This window comes from Cydia pomonella, chromosome 15 (assembly GCF_033807575.1).
Source record: "Cydia pomonella isolate Wapato2018A chromosome 15, ilCydPomo1, whole genome shotgun sequence".
Lineage (NCBI taxonomy): Eukaryota > Metazoa > Arthropoda > Insecta > Lepidoptera > Tortricidae > Cydia > Cydia pomonella.
Window position 1 is genome coordinate 7716071 of NC_084717.1, and position 21252 is coordinate 7737322.

The 21252-nt window shown below is 38.2% G+C and overlaps 1 protein-coding gene across 6 annotated transcripts; it reads left to right on the top strand.

Moving 5' to 3' along the window:
• Positions 1-4551: 4551 nt before the first annotated feature.
• LOC133525691 (uncharacterized) lies at positions 4552-16246 on the top strand. 6 transcript variants are annotated; one of them, XM_061862039.1, is made up of 8 exons: positions 4552-4710; positions 7864-7981; positions 9050-9280; positions 12068-12310; positions 13569-13733; positions 14311-14541; positions 14697-14778; positions 15896-16246. In XM_061862039.1, exons 2-7 carry the CDS (start codon positions 7891-7893, stop codon positions 14765-14767), a joined length of 1032 nt encoding a protein of 343 aa, XP_061718023.1. In that variant the 5' UTR covers positions 4552-4710; positions 7864-7890; the 3' UTR covers positions 14768-14778; positions 15896-16246. The 6 variants fall into 6 exon arrangements, with proteins under 6 accessions (XP_061718023.1, XP_061718025.1, XP_061718026.1 ...); XM_061862040.1 differs by lacking the exon at positions 4552-4710 and adding an exon at positions 4723-4744; XM_061862041.1 differs by lacking the exon at positions 14697-14778 and having other exon boundaries at positions 4553-4710.
• The last annotated feature ends 5006 nt before the right edge of the window (positions 16247-21252 follow it).

Below are 21252 nucleotides of genomic sequence, written 5' to 3' on the forward strand. Positions count from 1 at the left end.
GGACGAATGTTTAATATGTCACCGTATTTAAGAATTATTTCGCTTAAAAATTTGTTTTCCTTCGCAAGTGTGATGAAAAACATTGTCTGTAACTCCGGGGGTAAGAATATTGCAAACTCGAGTCTTTAATGCACTCCAGCCTGTGGCTATCGTGTATCTAAAGATGTCGTTTGCAAAATTTCACTTACCCCACACCCTCGTTGCACATTTTATGTACTATTTTATATGACGGTATAAAATAAGTAGGTTATAAATAAGACACAAGTTGACATGAAGGTTAATCGATGATTCTGACCTTGCTGGCGCCTTTACGAAAATAAAATGTATCTGAAAAGACATTTATTTTCTCGTCATAAATTAAAATAAAAACAACATCCGGTCCTTTATCAAAAACTATGACGGGCTTTGCAATTTATTATACATGATTTTAGACTTAAATTGTTTTATAGCGCAGATACGACGTCGAACTTTATCGGAGAATAGCTCAAATAATTTTAGCAGCAAATACGGTTTAAAAAAAACCGAATAAGTGTGAGTAGGACTCGCTTTCCGAGGGTTCCGTACAAATTTATAGTTTTTAGATTTTTCCCTATGTAAGACGATATTACTTGCCAAATTTCATATTTCTAAGTAAACGGGGAAGTACCCTCTTCATTTTGATTCCCTTGAGAGTGTTAAAATTTACGTTTTTTGCGGCATAAACGGCCGTATCTTTTATTTAACATTCAAGGGACTATAGACAAGTATATGGTTATAATTTCAACTCGATACCTACACGCGTTCTCCAGATAAAGGGTCTTGACAGAAAGACAGACGGAGGGACGAGCGGACGGAAGGATAGAAGGGTGGACGGACGGACCGACGGACAGACGAATGGACAGCGGATAGTAACAAAGTGATCCTATAAGGGTTCCGTTTTTTTCCTTTTGAGGATCGGAACCTTAAAAAGAAACTGTTTTTCGTTTTATTAAGCATTCTAAAGAACTGCAAAGTTTATGCACGAGGTTCTAAATCAGGCACATTCTACGGTAAAAATTTGAAGTATTATCGTGCTAGATTTGATTGTTCAACCATATCATATAAGTATACCTATTGCATAAAGTTCCCGATAAGATAAATGCCTTGTGCTTATTACTGCTGAGATTTTTCTAATGCAAAAAAAGCTATAAGTCGTAGTGTATAGTTCACCCACGGCAGTAACGTCTCACTTCTTCTCTGCATGTCTATATGTCATTTTATAAGCGTACAAACCAATGTTGTAATAGTAATGTTTGGTACCTATGGCCACTGTGCTACTGCTGACTGCATATTTAGCTACTTAGGCTACATATTACGTGGCTCATTTGTAAACGCACCTATGTATAGAAATGCTCCACACATTTGATCTTTCGGTGACATTTTCTTTGGATCATGAACGACCTCCTGGTAGGTATAATCCAGTTGAAACCAAGACAGCCATATATCTCTACTTCGGAATGTTTGTGAGTCACGCATGAACTTGGGTCCGTTTTCAGATGAAACGTGGACTATTCTGGGCTGTCATCATGAGTGGGAGGCCGTGGTCATAGCGGTTGCACTTCAAAGTTACGCATACACCTCTCATTAGCTTGTTATTTTGTCTTGGTAAAAATAATCCCTATACAAGCTTTGCTTAATTTGAGGCTAGGTCGGTTTGTGTAAGATTGCCTCCAATATTTATATATTATATTTATATTTATATAATGGTCTAGCTGAGTGAAAATAAGATTGATTAAAAGTACGTACAGTACATACCCAGTTACCAGTACCCTTTGATGCGTCCAGAATTTAGTCAATTCCTATGGTCATTGTGTAACAACAATTGCTCTTATAAAATATAACTCATTTCCGTTAAAAAAAAAACAATTACATTATAGACGAATTAAGGCTCAGTTGAAACATTCTCTATCAACTACAAGAAGCTATTTAATATTTGTAATTACATATATAATACCTAACCTGTACCACCTAATGACAGCCTATGATAGCGTAGGCATTTCAGAATGCAAATTTTCCTAGTTCTTAAATAAATTATATGAGAATGAATTCTGAAAGAATTGATACGTTTTAAAATTATTCAAGACACAAAGTTTATTTAAGGTTAACAATGAATGTGACTTTGCTTAAAAATAGCTCAAAGACAGCAAAAGAACACTAATAAATCCCTACAATGACGCCACGTTTACGCTTATAAATAACGTGTCTTGTTTGTTATTAAATAAGCAATGACGGTTAAGAGAATGAGTGCAAAATCGACAGTTATTTTCGTTTAGCACACATACACACTTTTCAGATGAAGATTATACTTTAACTATATGAATCAAGATATGTTATAGGATGGTGGCGTAAAACAGATACGCGATTTAGATAGCAACATGTGAAGTCTCGATATATCGCATCCGGGAGCGCCTCGTGCGTGAGCGCTGATGCAAACGTGACTTGACGTCACACATTCTGAAAAATATACTCGTAGTCGCGTGTCAGAGGGCCTGCCGCGACAAACGATATGCCAAATTTCTTTATTAGCCTCTCTATCACAAGAATACGCAAGAGCAATAGAGAGGCAGATAGCAACATTTCGATTTTCGTCTTTCGAGGTAGGCCCTCCGGTTCTGTGTCTAGTCGATTAGCGTTTGAAAAAATATTGTCGTAAAGCTCCCAACTATTCCCCAAAACTAACTTATATATCTTCGTTTAGGTTTTAATATTATTTGAATGACGCAGTAATAAGGTAAAACTTTTTCACAAGACTAAGAAGAAAATTGGTTTTGATACTTAGGGCCTGATTCACAATATCCAAGTTAAAGTATTGGAGTATCTTAAGTTATAAAGATATTTATCTACCAGTTAAGCTTTATTAAGTTATTTGAAGATTGTAAAACGCCAACGATGACTTTATTCGTCAGAAAAGTGGCATTGTAAAATATGCCCTAGATCACGTGTTCGACTTGTGGACCATAGTTGCAGAACTGTACTATAGTTTGATGGTTTTAAGGTGCGCATGTTTTTATTATTAGAATAATCTATTATTCCCTCGGTAGACACATCTAGTGCATATCAATTTGTGCTTTTTGTCAGCGAAATTACTTATTTCTGCTGCTGATGGTTGTTGTTGATAAGTAAAGTACGGACGTTATTTTTACAGCGATATTGATAATCGGATACAAATAACGTTCGATTCCTTCAAGCCTGAAACCTATTGTTAGGTATAAAATAGTACATTACGATACAAGTGCGAAAAATAGGAAATTCGAAACGAGTGGCGATAAATTAAAACACGACCGAAGGGAGTGTTTTAAATCGACACGAGTTGCGAATTACCTATTCGCACATGTATCGTACAACGTTTTACAGTACATATGGCCCTTTAAATGTTCGACACAGTAACATAATATGCTACTTCTCGCACTAGTGCTATAAAGTAGCCCCATATGTACTGTAATAACTATTAATGTGCGCCTTTCTGTAGGGCGTTCCATTGGCTAGACTTATCTCTTCTCTTTAGACTGTATTTAACCACGTAAATGAATCGGATGAGTAAAAGTAGTGAACATCTGTACACAAGAATAAGAGTCAAGGTTGACAGTCCGCCTGTCTAATTTTATTCCTATTTCTAGGACAAGCCTAATTTCCGCAAGCCAGGCGCAAGGCCGAGGAAGGTCGCGCGACTCGTTTAGTGTTTTTTTTTTAACATCAAATAAAAAATAGTTTTAATGTGGTATGTGTAAGATGTTTCGGGTAATATTGCTATTAATGTGTAGATGCCAAATGCATAGTGGTCAGTTTTACTTTTGTTTTCAACGTAAGGCTGTGGCTTGAGGTGCAGCGGGTTTTATAATGATTCCATTTTCAGTATACTGTCCCGTACAATAAATGTACTTATATGGAACATACCTTAAACTGCAGCGGTATCATGGTCGCAATTTGATCACCTGTCATGTTATGCGTCACTTTCACATTTACATACTTGTTAGAACGTGACAGGCATGGTGACAAATGATAAAGACCGACCATAATATTAGCCCTACTGCTACCATACTTTACACTGTTGATAAAAGTAAAAGTGTGGCAAATATATGGTTATATCAATGACATACTAGATCTATGGTTATGAGTACAGTCGAGTTCATAAATATCTATACATTTTTTCACCTTAATCCATTGTAATAAGGTGAAAAAATGTATACATATTTATTAACTCGACTGTACCATAATAATCGTAAGGTGAATTACCATCATACCAGTGAGCGCCGCGGTGTGTTTTGAATTATTAGCTTAGTTTTGTTTGTGTTTTAAGCCAACATATTAAATAAATAAAAACAATCCATCCATCATGAATTTGAAATAGGTACCCAACTAATACATCTGTGGAATGTATTTTCCAGATCTTAGAAGTAAAACGCAGCTATAACCATTTTCCTCGAAGCAGCGACGTTCTACACACATTAAAGTTTGCGTATAAACTGTATATTCCGGAACTCGGAAGCAAAACACGAGATGTTATCAAATGCGACGGTCAAGCGTCCAATCGCTGACGGCGGGGCTCAGCCTTGGGCGCTGGGCGGGCGGTGTGGGGGCGGGCGGAGCGGGCGCCGGCCAGGGCGGCCGCCGGCCAGTGCGCGCCTGCCCCGGTCCGACACTCGACGTCGGCTCGTCCACGAATACACACTATAAACGACCAGTTATCTATCGGTAAGGGAGTGTTACCTAAGCTAAAGTGTCGCAAGTAAGTCTAATTGTAAAGTGAATCGGGACCTGTGGACGTGACCCCAATTTAGATAAGCGTCATTCGAAAAATGTGCTGATTTCTAAACGGAACTGGATGCCGAGCCAAACGTTTTGTTTTCGTTCGATTTTGTGTATGAAAAACGCGCGGTTTTAGTGTGTAATTTAATTTTAATAAATATTTATAATACAAAATACAATCACCACTAAGATTTCATCTTCTTGATCAGATAAACGCAGGAGTCTTAATCATCAAGAAAAAATACGCGTTATAATTTCTCATCTCAATCCGGTGTGTGAACGTACCAGAGCCCCTAGTGTACATTTATTCGATACCGAAACGTGACGTACGCGTTAAGTCTCATTTTGTATGGGATTTGGAAATAGCGCGCCAAGCGGGACGTTTTGGAAACTCAAAATCCCATACAAAATGAGACTTAACGCAAACGCGTACGTCACGTTTCGCTATCGAATAAATTTACATTAGGGGTACAGATTCTTCTAGAGTTTTGAACGCTACATTACTATGCCACCATAGTGGTGCATATTTTGTTTATTAAATTGAAATTTCCGAGTATTTTTCTGCTTTCATGCCGGCTTGAACATTCTTACCAAGACGGTGTAGTATTTTCTTATTCTTACCTTTAAAAAACGCCGGATATAACATGTTTCAGTTACCTGGCTCGTGAATTCAGATTCCCGAGTGTCTGGTATAGGTCGGATGTCCCGATGCACCTGTAGCGCGAGAACACGATACGATCTATTTCGAGGCGCGGCGCGCGCGCGCCAAATTTGCGATCCCGCCAAATAGACGCCCTGTGTATTTTTGTAACCGTTTCACAACCACACTTTTAAGTACAGTAAATTGGATTTGAACGGTAGAAACAAACGCATACTCCAATACGATACAAAGTAGTGTGAGCTCGTTATTACAGTTTTATGTTATTGTACTATTTATCAAAGACCTTCATTCTATTCGTAATTTTCTAAAGGAAATCAAATCAAATTAAAATAAAATTTGTTTCTTAAATATGTATTGCTTCCTGACTTTTTATGGCTACAGGTTTGACATTGGCCTTCATTCTTGACCGAAAATAAGATAAAGTATCTGTTAGTGAGTCACTTGACTCATTTAAAAAAGGAAGTGATGATCGATGATGTGGCTATGTGTGTCGTGTAGACAAGTTTGTGTCAACAACTTTCTTTTAATGTAAAGATAATTTCATTTATGTATTTATTTTTAATAAATAATGTTCTATGATATTAATAATTAAAACAATTAATAACAATAATAATTAAAACAATTTAAAACATTAAATTAATTATTTTTTAAAATTATTCACTCAAAAGTTAAAGTTAAACGTTATTTCATCAATCATTATTAAATTTTAACTTTTAGAGTTTCTAATTAAATTAGTCAAATTATCCGTAGAGCTTTCATGCAGGTCGCGTAGGACCCTAAATTCGTAGAAGCGTAGCACTTCCGTAGTCTGCTACGCCTAGACGAATTCTCTTTCGTTATTGTTGTTCTTAAAATATACAGACGTGTATTAGATAACCTAATATGCCTAACCTAATATGCGTGAAAAAATGTTAAAGTAATAGCTTATTTTTCTTCTACATTCACTCTCAGTCGATGTCTACATAACTAACAGATTACATCAGACAGTTTTAGCATCTTACAGTAATAATATGACATTAGTTTGCATTGATATTTTCAGTTAATTGTATTTACAATGATTATTGTTGATGTGCTTTTTTCTTGTATGTAAATTACATGTTGACGTGAGCCCTTGTGACATGTTTGCTGATTAAATGTTGAAGTTGAAGTACAAACTGGTTCGGAGCTACCTTTATATACGGCCGGATTCTAATTTTTCTATACGTCAAAAATTTGATCTGGATACGATATAAATTGGATCTGTCAGTGTCAAAAGCGACGTATTTTGAAATAAAAACCTAACTTTTGACACTAACAGATCCGATCCATATCGTATCGAGATCAAATTTTTAACAGGCCGTCAATTATAAAATCTTCCCACTATACACGACACATAGTTTACATAGCTGCATACTTCAAGAGCATACTGGATGCATTCCAGACCCGCTAATATCTATTGAACAGTCTCGACTCGAGACTGATGAATGGCACTGCCTTTCTAAATGTAAACCAATGACGTTGGTTCTCTGTAATAATTCTGCGAACCCATGGTAACGGTTAGTAAGCCGACGTGAGCCAGAAATACTGGCATTACTGGCCATTTAGCTAAAGTTTACGGATATTTCCGTAAGTCTAAACACTTTTATGGCTCAATGAATACGATCGATGCATACGGACTTGACGTGAGGCATAAACAAATGAGAATTAATTATGTTTATAAACGCAGAGTATAATTAACATCAAGTACTCTTTTATGAGGTTTCAAACGTTTTATTTTGCAAAGTTTTGAAGAATATCTATCTCATATTAGTGTTTATCCCGGATGTATCCTCAATTATTATGACGTATAATAACACTGGCACTGCGTGTGCTATCACACTGCTGACTCTCCCTATATGTTTAGATTGTTTAGGCTAGATGTTTGGATGTAGATATGCATATCAGCCGCAATTTAATGATAACAATCTTAACTTGAGATTCCAAAATACTTGGGATTGTCCCCAAGTCTTCACATCTCGCACAATCCTGAAATAAAATCTAAACGCGTTAGCGAGCCCTATAAGTTTGTCATCGCGCTAAAACCGGAGTTTACGTAATCGAAATTGCGGCAGGCCGCTGACTTATCCGCGGAGAAACTGGCTGCAAGGTCGCTCAAATCTCGAAAATAGCCGAGCGATGAGCAGACATTCGTAAAAACGAATTTTCAAGTTTCTCCTCGACACGGAGAGTTGGCCGCGGCCCAAGTACACGGGCTCAGCGGCTATTTGCGGCCCCGCGACTACTCCACGTCATTGCTCTATTTACGAGAAACGAGCACGCTATTGTACTCAATTATGTCACCTGTACACAGACGCATATCCAAACCGCCACACAAGGTTAACGACTGAAAGTAACCCATTAATTGACATAAACAAAACAAACTTCAAACTGCTACATGAAATGCTTTCGCTTTGTTGCAGACCACGAGCACGACATAAACCATCAAAATGTTTAAAAATCATTTAGAAATGATTGGCAGAAATGAGACGGCATCGAAGAAAGCCAGATTTTGGCAATCCTTCGTCCGATCTCTTAAAGGTAAGTTCTTGCAATTATTTTGACTTAAGTATATATCTATTTCCTGTATAATATTAGTGATTGTTTACATTTAATAGCATTACCATACATTATACAGGATGTTTATTTTGTCATCATCAATCATTTACGGGGTTAAATAGGTCATACCGAGCAACTTTCATTATGGGATCAACCCCGAAACCGGGAAAAAAATAGGCTGTTTCATACATTTTGGCTGTCTGACCTTGACATTTTCTATGGGGGAGTAAATAGTTTTTTCGCGATTTCGGGATTGATCCCATCGTAAAAGTTGCTCAACATGACCTATATATTCAGCCTGTAAATTATTGCAGGTGACTAAATAAACAGCCTGTAGTTATAATATACAGACTAAATTGGCCTATAGGAATGCTTCAAGCAACGTAGTTTCTTCTTTAAGGCATAAGGCAGGCTAAACGCCTGATTAATAAGTACAGTGAAACCTGGTTAATTGGACCCGGATTAATGGGAAACCTTAAAAATTGCAACCAAAAGTCTGGTCCCGGTACCTTGGAACCAAAAAGTCTCTATTGAACCTCCTTAAATGAAATTCAAATTCTGGCTTTTTTAAATAGAAAATAACCAGAACAGTAAAACAGTAGTTGTAAAACTACTTTCCATGGTTATTTGCACCTGCATAAATGATATGTATTTGTAAAAAAGGAATAAATCATAAATTCATTTACTGGGGCGTGTAAAGTTTTATGAATATGGGGGTAATCAGCATGGCTTTAGTGCCTTTAAGAAGAAGCTAACTTTATCAATGTTTGAGTGAGTATGTAGTATTTTCCTTTGTATTTAACAGATTCGGATAGAAACGTTAAAGAGTAACGACGTGACAGATACAGGGATTTAACTAGTCCATAACCCAGTTTAAAATGTTCAAATTGTGGCAATCAAAGGTGTGAAAGCAAATTACATCACAATTATCACAAGTCATCATACCTACTTTATTCAAATAGGCCTAACAACGATCACTTTTAAATCATCAGCAAGCATTATCTTAAACATATTACCAGAGCAATTTATTGATATCATATATTGCCTCAGGATCGGAAGATATCAGAGCTGAGGAGAGGTACAGGCCTACACGCCGCAGCGTGTTCCCCGAGCTAACCTACCCCTACATCAAGTCCATCTACGACGACCCCGTCGCCGCCGCCGAGCGCATCAACGTGCCTGGTTACCGCTACCTGCCGGTCCACCGTGACGTGTATGGCTACTCCCCGCGCGCCATCTACGCGCACAACTACCCTCGCTCCCTCGACCGGTACAGGCCAGGTTAGTAACTTTATTGGACAGGACACATCGGTAGGTGAAGGTGAAGATGCTTGTTGGTGTCTCTGTAGTAGTCTTTTAGTTCATTTATCATGTAGAATGTGCAACCGTTTCGGATGAGGTTAGCTTCGAAAGTGGGGTAATTTTGAAGATTGCTAATATGTGCTAAACTAAAAGTATATTCTATTTTGGCAACAGTAAGTAAGATGCTTTGATAAGCAAGTCAGTAGCGTGTTGCTAAAGTATGAGGTGCTTCTGGTTTAGTAGATATATTACGGGTACTGTTAGAAGTTTAATTAAACTTCCCGTAATATATCTACTGATTTTACCCAAAATCCTTGGGTAATACTATTTATACCAGGGCCCTGGTATAAATAGGCTAAGGCTTTTGGGTAAAATCGGAAAATTTTAACAACTTTACTTAATCTATATTCGGCGTTTACTCGTACACATCTAGGTCTACCCAACACAGGCTGGGTAATGTTAGGTGTTACATCATCACTTCTGACATTACCCTCCAGTGTTGAGTAGACCTGGTGCCCGTAACATTTAAGTAAACTTAAGATAACCTGAATAAACCTAGTATTACCCAAGTCTTTTGGGTAAAGCCCGAAAATTAAATCAACTTTAATTTGTATTCCGCTTTTACCGGAAACGTCGAATACAGATTAATGTTGTTTAAATTTTCGGCCTTTACCCAAAAGGCTTGGATAGTACTAGTTATACCAAAGTAAACTTGAGTTTAATTAACTTGCTAACATTACCCGAAACAGTTACATTTTCAAAATTATCCCGTTTCGAAGTTACTCCAATGCACCTTACTACTTTATTCTGCCACGATAATCTGGCCAGAAAAACGTAATATGAAATAATAAGTTATGCCAACAGGAATCTTTAACTGAAACAAATCTAAATGTAGATAAAACATGGTGACACATAATAACACAATGCTTGTAAATCATTTGTCGCGCTTTCACTGTAGTGTTTTCCTACGTTTTTAGGATGTTTAAACAGCGAAATACAATTCCGTAGTAACAACACTTCGGTCATTGTCAATTTATCAGAATAATGAGTAACATGCCACTACCTGAATAATTTTTACAGGAAATATATTTACCTTTTTACATATTTAGATTCATAACTTGCATGCAATCAGTACCAAATAAGGTTCTTGAAAGAGGACTATCGATTTCCTCATTGCGAATTGTCTACCATGCGTTACTATCGACTCGAAACAAAAGGTCAGACTGTATGTAAACACGTCCAACACGAAAATAGAGTTTGGTATTGAAGTGATGAAAGATAACCCATTTTCAATACAGGAAGCTGGTAATTGATTGGCAAGTGCATCTTAACAAGCAATAATACACATTCGGTATTTGGCAATCGACACTGTCTTAACACTATTTAGCTTCGGAAAATTTCCAATCACATTGATGGGAGGTTATTCTAATCGTAGATAAACAAACATGCTAACAAACAATCTTTAACAGTACAAAGCTTTTGATTGTAAGCTTGCTTGAGCAATTGTATATTAACCGGCCTAGGTACACACACGACTATTAACCAAATCTATTAGTACACATTGGCATTTAACTTTAATTGTTTCAGCATAAAACATCTTCAGCCAGTAATATTGTAATTTGGAACATCATTTACGGTCGCCGCATCACTTTATTGTCATTTTTGTGACTTCATCTTGAATTGGAATCAACTTGTTATTTGATATAATGAACATTAATTTACTTTACGTCAAATGGGCGGCTGTTATGTTACAACGCAAGACCATAATATGAGGTAGTCCTCTATAACATTGCGGGTTATTCTGCTGTTAATATTTTACTTTGTAATAATATTTTATAAATAAATTGTTGGTAATTTATATATTGAAGCGAAACCTGCCGAAGGCTCGAAGTGACAATAATACAAAGGATCGATTAACACTACATGGAAACACCATTTATAATCACAAACATATAAAACTAAATAAAAACTAAACCGCCTTACAAATATTGGATTAACTGCAATGTTTTACGTTCATGCGTTATATTATGTTTGTAAAGTTTGAGATGTCAAGAGTCACATTATTGAACAAGTTGTCCGTTTCATTTGCTGATGCCATCGCTTCGCCGGTTCTACGTGATAATACATATATGTTGGCATTAGATGTTTGCTTGCCGTTGCAACTTACATATATTTATGCTATCATGGCTAATAATCGCATGTATCATATATTAGAAATCACCTCTTATACATAACAAAACTTCACACATAATAATAATCCATGTATATTATATCGACCTCATTGTTTATTTCTACCGATCTTCTAGCATTTGTCAGGCGACGCATTTTGTCTATCAATAAATCCCCCTATTTATGTAAATATATTATTAATGCCCTCCATTATTATTGTAACATGTTTCCATGGATGTTGAAGAGGTGAGTTCTACGTTGCTGTAATATTTACGTACAGAATTTCATAATCATTTATTATTCTAACCACGCTTATGCAATTATGCTGTGAATACCTTACTAATTTTCTATATTTTATGTATGTACATCTCCATATAAAAATGGTACAAAAAGTCTAAAAACATCTTTGTGTGTATTCTATCTCAAATCTGAGACATTTAAAAGTAACTTTTTACCAACTTGCAGCACCAAAAAATTTCCAGCGTTACTTTAAAGTCCTACTCAAAGGACGCCCTACTAAGTGTGTTTTGATAGACCCTTCTTCTTTGTTGTATTTTGTTAAACTTCCGTTTGAATAATAAATTATTTTGTGTCCAGTGTACCATGTGCCGCGGCGCATCCGACGAGGCGTCGATCCCTTCGACGCGCACAAGGCGTGGCAGGACCATCTTGACCGCCTGGCCGCCATCGACCGCCTGTACCCCTCCCGCTACGGTCTCTACCTCAAGGACCGGGCATACCCCATCACCGACCTGAGCGCCCCCATCATCGACCCCCTGCAGCCCAAGAGCCTGAAAGGAATCGAATATGAACCCGACAACAAGCCTCACTGGGGATCAGGTAAATATTACTAAACAACTATATGCACGACACGCCCTAGGATAAGGCCTAGCTGCACGCGTTAGCCTCGACGACGATCGACCTGGGACGGCCGCTGGTACGATACTATTATTTGAACGAATATTAGACATTCCAGCTTATGTTGCGCGGCCGTCTTGCGGAGTTTTTGCGGTTAATGTGTAGAGCTGACATTAGAGTAAGTCCCGCCGCAGTTAGACTGTTCGTTATTAACGAGAAAAATCCATGCCAAGTCTTTCTTGGTGTCTCGGAAAGACTGATTACATTGTTGAATCACAAACAGACTAACTGTGGTCAAGGTTCTGTTCCGCATTATGAGCTGTGGTACGATGCCAGGTACTCGTATCTAGTTAGATGATTTACTAAGATTGTATTAAATTCTGGATATACAATGTACAGTCGTATCGCAGTAAATCATGTGGAAACAGCATATCGTTAATACTAAAATAGCGATTCCGTTCACCTGTTCGATTCGATCATCATTGAATCTAATTTGAGTTGAATGATAAAGTCCGCATTAATTTAAGTAAATTATATTTATACAACAGTGTTATGATCGTATCTGAAAACTTTTATATTTATATCCCCATCAACAAGACATTTGTAAAATAGAAAATTCATTTTTTGTATTGATCATTGTAAACTAGTTCATCATTTTGTCAGTAAGTTTTAAACAAGTTGAAAATGCTATTTAGTAATTGTTAATTATACCTCAACACATCATACAATACATTTATTATATATAGTACAAAACTTGATTACGTTAACTAACCCGAAACGAATTTGTATTAAAACATAAAAGACCTACCCGTGTTTTGATTTAGTAGTTTAGTACCTTCCAAATTAAAATAATTTAAACACTAGCACACAGTCAACGAACAGATATCTACCAAAGAGAGAGTACTACAGTCAATAGAATTAACTTAACGTAATTAGACAATTGCCTACATACTGTTAATATCAAGCACATGCATGGAAGCTGCATTGTAAAAAGCTATTTGCATCCAAAATTTAATTGCAAGTTTACGAAGAACAACTACACTCAGAAAATATTGAATGATTCACAGTTAAGTAGAGTATAAACCTTTGGTTTTCCTGATGCATTTTTGATACAGTTCCCAATTCCTCAAGATCCTTTGTAATGGGAAACATAAAATTCCAGCTAATATTCTTGCTCTCATATCTTATCTCTGAGCCAGTAATATTCTGATCGGTACTGATTGTAAGACTTGCCATGAAGGAGCGAGCCCGCAGCGGATATCGGACGCGTTCAAAAGAGATCCCTTTTTCGCTGAAGCCGAAAAATGGGCGGATTTTGATCGCTCGCTCCGAGGGATGTCACCCACACCCGTGAAGCCAAGGATCAGCCCCCCGAGGGACTGCGAAGTCGCTTACGACGCCGACGGTAAGGGCCGCAGGCACCCGAGCACTCTGTACCTCGTCAGCTCCCCTATCTAAATGCTCCTAGTTGATAAACTTTACAAAACAAATGAAGATCAAGCCCTTTTAAGTAGATAGTTGGTTTCGCAAACTATATCCGTATATCTGCTTCCATTTCAGTAGTTAGATATAAATCCTTTTCTCGAGTACCTAATCTTAGTGAATGAGACACCAAGACATCTTTATTCACGTTATTTATTCTTCTGTAACGTTGTATACGTAATTTTGTCCTTCGAGTGTATGTGTTCTTTCAAAGGAAAATGTCTTCGATCAGCATAACTTCAAGCATGATGCACGCATACTCATCATAGGTGTAAGATCACCATCAGCATGTGAGTCCACAAACGGGACATCATTACAAATATTTATAAATATCTATTTCAAGCTTCATGACCACTTCAGCCATGTTGGTTTCAGCTTAACGATGGCATGTTTACGTCAATGTATATGTAAGGCTTATTGGCTTGTAACACTTGTGGGCGATGACGAAGTACAAAGTGTGTGCCTGTGCCGTTACTGACGTGTTGTGCCGCGGCGTGTAGGTGCCCCGCTGTACACCGCCGGTGGAATGCGCCGCCGGCCGTGGGCGGACATTTTCAACCCGAGCCCCTCCCTGCCGATCTCAGCGATCACGAGGGACCCCTTCTGGTACGACTGGCCGGAGCTGAAGCCCCTCGCGCGGTGGGACCGCAGTCCTTCCTACATCAGGGACTCTTATCTGTCGCCAGTGAAACGCACCTTCCTCTGGGACAAGCACCCCATCAGGCCGCTAGGTTAGTGGCCCGCTGTATATACGCAAAATCACGCAGCTTGCCAAGAAGCTGTAAAAAGGCTGCTAATGCCGAATCGTTCATAATTAATCAATTATTGTTCGTTATTGTGTTGTCCGAAGTTGAGTTTTAAAAATAATCCTTTTTTATCATGGCAGATTTAATGGTCGCTGACGCACTCACCGTGGGTGACCTAAGCAACACTATGCCCTTCATGCATAGTCTATAAAGTACAATCAGGTATCTGGCGATGAGATTACGGAGTCTTGCAACAGTATTTCTTTAGAAGTAGTATTTCTATAGATACATGCCCTTATTTGCTTAAAATTCTCTTCTGTTCCTATATTCCTGCACCTAATAAACCTTAAAGAACAAAGGGTTTCCATTTTGAATGAGTAGAAGTCAACTTGTACTTAGTATCATTGATAAATAAACACACAACATCAGTCGCCAGTACCTACCTATATTCCTAGTTTCTGTTTTTTTTTAATGGAACCTGTGTTTATGGAAATAATGATTTCCATTAATATTCATTTATTTAAAACAATGTGTTGTTATTCGCATCTCATTTACATAAAATAATTCACGTTAATTATCCACTGTAAATACTTACTACGCCGAAACATGTCTGGAGTGATTACATCCTACATCCTATAATAAGCAGTTATTTATGCACTTATCATTATCAAACAAGTACAGGTATTCTAGATAAATTCTTTAAGCTCGTCCACCATTTTCATCTTTAGATCTAACTAAAAGAGACATTTTAGCCACATAGTTCAACCTAGAATAAACTTAATATTTTACATATTTATGCACTGTAATACAATTCATCATTAAGGTCGTGTATTTTGGGTACCTAATTCTTTCCTCCTTGAATGTTGGGGAATTCTGAAGATGGGCTCTATTTAATATAATGGAATTTTTGGTGAATTTTGTAATACCTGATATTCTAAATTACCCGAATATAGTACAGGTTTTTAAGTGACTTATTAAAGTTGGGAAAGAACTTAATAAAGTAAAGTTTAGATTAAACGTGGAGCTCTGAAGCGTGAGGCTGTTTGTTTGTAGACAAATAAATTGTTCTCATTTATCTCCAATACGGACTGAGCCATTTAGAAGTAATTTTCATTGAATGCTCTCTGATCTGTTTCAGTAAAATCATGTGTAAGAAAATATGTATGCAATGCACTAAGTAGATGATGTTACACTAACTTTGGCCGGGGGTTTAATTTTGGATTTAGATACTTTACCTACAAAGTAAACATAAATAAGTAATACGAGTACCACAGTATTACTGATGAAAACGGTGGATCCTACGACACAATCACATTATGATTATATGTTTTTTTTTCAGCTGCAGCTTACTAAGGAGCTAACCATCGAACCTTCTACTTTAAGAATATACCTATGAGTACATTATACAATTTTTACAATAACTATTTACATAATAATCGATCTTTCATGAGTTGACTATGTTATCGAAAATATGACAACATAATTAAGTAATATTCATGGTCGCATTGGAATACTAAATTTTTAGTATTGATAACTAAATATTTACTTAATTAAAGATCTCAAAGACTGCAATAACATAGTCATTGCCGCGGAAATTAAAATATTTGTTACTCAAATCTTGTTTTTATTATAAATTATATTTTTATGTATTTCAAAACTAAAAAAAAAGCTACATAAACACTAAAAAGCAGTATATGATTTACTTCCTCCCAAGCTTTATTCCCCTAAAATTGTAATGAAAGTGTTTAAAAACTAAATTATTTATTCTACCGTTTAGACTACCTACCTATTTTTAAAAACACGTTAATGTTGCGAACGTGCGGGAACGTGCCGCACTTTCGTATCCGCTCCTGTCACCATCAGGACAGCATGCCTAGCCAATGTTTACCTTACTTTATCACTCTTCCAGAGCGTAAACGATTGGCATGTTTGGCAGCCCGCGTATCAAACGTGCCAATCGTTAACGCTCCGTAACGAATGAAACGCAACTGTCACTGTCGCACTAATAAAGAAGAGTGATAGAGAGAGATAACTACGCTTTACTACGGAGCGTTAAAGATTGGCAACGCGGGCTTACTGTGCATTTCACGCGAGCCAATATATGTAATGGACTAATGGGGGTGGTAACTTACAAAGCTTTTTATAGATGGCTCTAGTAAAACAAGAATTTGGCATTATTCGTAGGATTGACAGGTAAATCCCACGCTGGCGCCATCTGTAAAATATTTCGATCGGAACCCCATTAAGAGCGAGATACACGGGCAAGAATAAAAGTTCGAATCGGCCTGGTTAACATGCGTGGCAGGGCTCGACAAGCCTCAAGGGACGCAGCTATACGGTAGAATGAGATGGCAATATAGCTTGCTCCCTCTAACGCATGACTGCGTCCCTGAGGCTTGTCGTGGCTTGCCACGCATCATGTAAATCAGGCATAATATTAAGAAGTAATAAATTAATTTGGATATTTTACCAGAATCTAATAAGATCTAGGCTGCTGTTCAAATAAACTTTCCGACTAAACTCTAGCACATCAACTTTGTCGGTAGCTAAAAGCGCCTTTAAAAAATATAGGCGCGAAGGGTTGAACTGCTATAGAAAATATGAATTTTGCGCCTTTTCTACTGACGGATGTGCTTTACTATACATGGCTTTAGTAATATAGTATAATAGTAATTGGGATAGTATAAGCAGATACTACTATTTTGGCCGACATGACTACACCCTGATAATAGTACATTACGATACAAGTGCGAAAAATAGGAAATTCGAAACGAGTGGCGATAAATTAAAACACGACCGAAGGGAGTGTTTTAAATCGACACGAGTTGCGAATTACCTATTCGCACATGTATCGTACAACGTTTTACAGTACATATGGCCCTTTAAATGTTCGACACAGTAACATAATATGCTACTTCTCGCACTAGTGCTATAAAGTAGCCCCATATGTACTGTAAATATTATTCTGTGCTAGAGTAGAAATATAAACTATATCCACAGACTGTACCGTACAGTGAGCTGCAGAATTGCATAGAGATATTATTAATGAATTCATTGATAAAGTCGCCATGCACTTTTAGGGCTTATAGTACATATATTTATTTTCTAACTGATTACAGCGAAGTAAAAGGGGTCAAAGGGGAGTTATGATTTTGATTGGTATGTATTTCATTATGTACCAGCCTATATGGCTTTGGAAAAGTTCTTAGCTCTAAGCTCTCCAAAAATTAGGCAAGCCGTAATTATTCTTTAGACCGCATCGAATCCGACACCCGTTGCTGCTATTTTAGTATTAATCTATAAAAGTCCAGGACTTAATAGACGGCATGAATATTTATTCCTCGATTATAGACGATTTCTTCGTAAAGATTAAGTAGGAGGATGAGGCTAAAATTGCCGGAGGTAAGTTGTTTCGATGAGAATAGGAACGCAGGTTAACAACGTTGTATCGTAGAGTGTAAGTTAAACATCGTACGATGTTCGTCGCAAAAACTTCCAACGCTATGCCGTTGCAGGAGCCGTTTTGTTTGCTTCTATTACAGTGGAATAGTAGTTATGTAAAAAAAAACCGGCCAAGTGCGAGTCGGACTCGCGTTCTAAGGGTTCCATACATCACACGATTTTTAAATTGGCTCAGCAAACTGTAAAGCTCACGATAGGCTTAACATAACTAAAAACCGACTACAAAAAAAATCTTCGCCAGGCGCCAGGAACCTGTCGTCGCCCGACTATATTAGGGACCTACTGAGGGCGCCTTTGGTGCCCAGGACTTTACATCTGCCTTCGCCTGCCTCTTTTAGTATGAGAACGCCGTAGGCGCCCGACACTGGCCTGCACGCAGCGCGCCTCGCACGTCAAGCTTATCAGTCCAAGGGTCAAAGGCGCTTCAAGCACTAAAGCGCGCGCACCACGTCCGGATTTTTCTGATTTTTTTTTGTGTAATAGCGTCGAAGGCGCCGTGCACTGTTCATTAAAGGTTGTCCGACTATATTTGTATGAGTGTACCAAAGGAGCCTGGCACCACAGAACTCGCAGCGTGGGTAGCCCCACGAAGCCCGGCCTTATCAGTACGAGGGCGCCCCAGGACAGAAGCGCTCGCAGCTTAAGCGTGCGTTCGTTGGCTCGTAGTACTAGAGTCCGACCAATACAAGTCTGTAACGATTTTAATAGCACACGCAAGTGCAAGTGTTATTTATACGTCATTATTTAATAGAAGTTTGACGTTTAAAATAACACTTGCACGATGTGTGCTATCTCGCTGTGACTCGTTTATTGTGTTAAAGAGGTTGATCAAATACTTGGTGGCACCTTGTACTCAGAGATACAGATTGATTACTGCGCGACTTTATCAATGAATTCATTGATAAAGTCGCCATGCACTTTTCGGGCTTATAGTACATATATTTATTTTCTAACTGATTACAGCTAAGTAAAAGGGGTCAAAGGGGAGTTATGATTTTGATTGGTATGTATTTCATTATGTACCAGCCTATATGGCTCTGGAAAAGTTCTTAGCTTTAAGTTCTCCAAAAATTAGGCAAGCCGTAATTATTCTCTAGACCGTATCGAATCCGACACCCGTTGCTGCTATTTTAGTATTAATCTATAAAAGTCCAGGACTTAATAGACGGCATGAATATTTATTCCTCGATTATAGACTATTTCTTCGTAAAGATTAAGTAGGAGGATGAGGCTAAAATTGCCGGGGGTAAGTTGTTTCGATGAGAATAGGAACGCAGGTTAACAACGTTGTATCGTTTTGTATCGTAGGGTGTAAGTTAAACATCGTACGATGTTCGTCGCAAAAAGTTCGAGCGCTACGCCGTTGCAGGAGCCGTTTTGTTTGCTTCTATTACAGTGGAATAGTAGTTATGGAAAAAAGACCAGCCAAGTGCGAGTCGGACTCGCGTTCTAAGGGTTCCATACATCACACGATTTTTAAATTGGCTCAGCAAACTGTAAAGCTCACGATAGGCTTAACATAACTAAAAACCGACTACAAAAAAAATCTTCGTCAGGCGCCAGGAACCTGTCGTCGCCCGACTATATTAGGGACCTACTGAGGGCGCCTTTGGTGCCCAGGACTTTACGTCTGCCTTCGCCTGCCTCTTTTAGTATGAGAACGCCGTAGGCGCCCGACACTGGCCTGCACGCAGCGCGCCTCGTATGTCAAGCTTATCAGTCCAAGGGTCAAAGGCGCTTCAAGCACTAAAGCGCGCGCATCACGTCAGGATTTTTCTGTTTTTTTTTTGTGTAAGGGCGTCGAAGGCGCCGTGCACTGTTCATTGAAGTTTGCCCGACTATATTTGTATAAGTGTACCAAAGGAGCCTGGCACCACAGAACTCGCAGCGTGGGTAGCCCCACGAAGCCCGGCCTTATCAGTACGAGGGCGCCCCAGGACAGAAGCGCTCGCAGCTTAAGCGTGCGTTCGTTGGCTCGTAGTACAAGAGTCCGACCATTACAAGTCTGCAACGATTTTAATAGCACACGCAAGTGCAAGTGTTATTTATACGTCATTATTTAATAGAAGTTTGACGTTTAAAATAACACTTGCACGATGTGTGCTATCTCGCTGTGACTCGTTTATTGTGTTAAAGAGGTTGATCAAATACTTGGTGGCATCTTGTACTCAGAGATACAGATTGATTATTTAAGACCAATGCCAATGTGATTAAAGTATAGACCAGGGTCTAGCGCGAAAAACGAAGATCGAAATTTCGTTATCTACCTCTCTATCTCTATATGTTCGGCTCTCGGTAGATGACGAAACTTAGATTTTCGTGTTTCCCGATAAGCGCTCAGGGGCTTAGTAATGGGTTGACAAACTTTTGGAAAAAAGGTCAGGATCAACCAGTGTAAAAAATCTAACCGCAAATCTTTAAACCGCAATTGCAGGTACAAACAATGGTCCAAAGAGTCGCAATTGCAGGTCCAACGAGAGCCACATACCTACCGCTCGCGAGACTCGGATTGCCGCTCTTTAGTAAAGCCGGATCAGTAATATATGATCACCCGTCATATTGCGGAATTTCATTTGAACTAAATTTTTCATACTAAACTGAACTGTCACCCTATACATGAGAATACAGCTCCCTCTTAATTAACAATTATCATATATTTCTGGTCGGGTTTTAGATAGAGATCAGTGCTATAACCGCGAAAATCGAAGTTCGTCAATTGCGATTTTTGCGGTTATAGCCCAGCAATCTTGGACTGGTGGATTTAAAAAGTCTACCTCATATTAACAGAGTAGGGGTATTGCCCAGATGAGTCAGATGCCATCGTTAATTCTTGAAAAGAAAATTTTAATTTGAAAGAGGCCTCTAGCCACTAGCTAGTACGAGTCTCGAGGCGAAGACACAGAAACCGGTAAAGCCGTTACTACTAGCGCCATCTTGGATCTATTTCGGGCCACTTTATGTAGAGAAGTGTAGCGGCATGCAGCGGATATTCTTGGAACTAATAAAATAGATGAGAACGACGTTTAGGCACTGTACACACGGTTCACTAACTAGGTAACCATAGAGATTCTGATTTTCTCTGGCAAAAAGATGATATACGGCCCAATTTGAAGAATGATTAAGACACGTTTAAGATCTTTAAAAGATCGATAGCTAAACGAAATGTCAAAATTGAGGTTTATTTCGATTCCGCTGTGATCCCAATAAGATCTATCTACGATATTTCTAACGTGA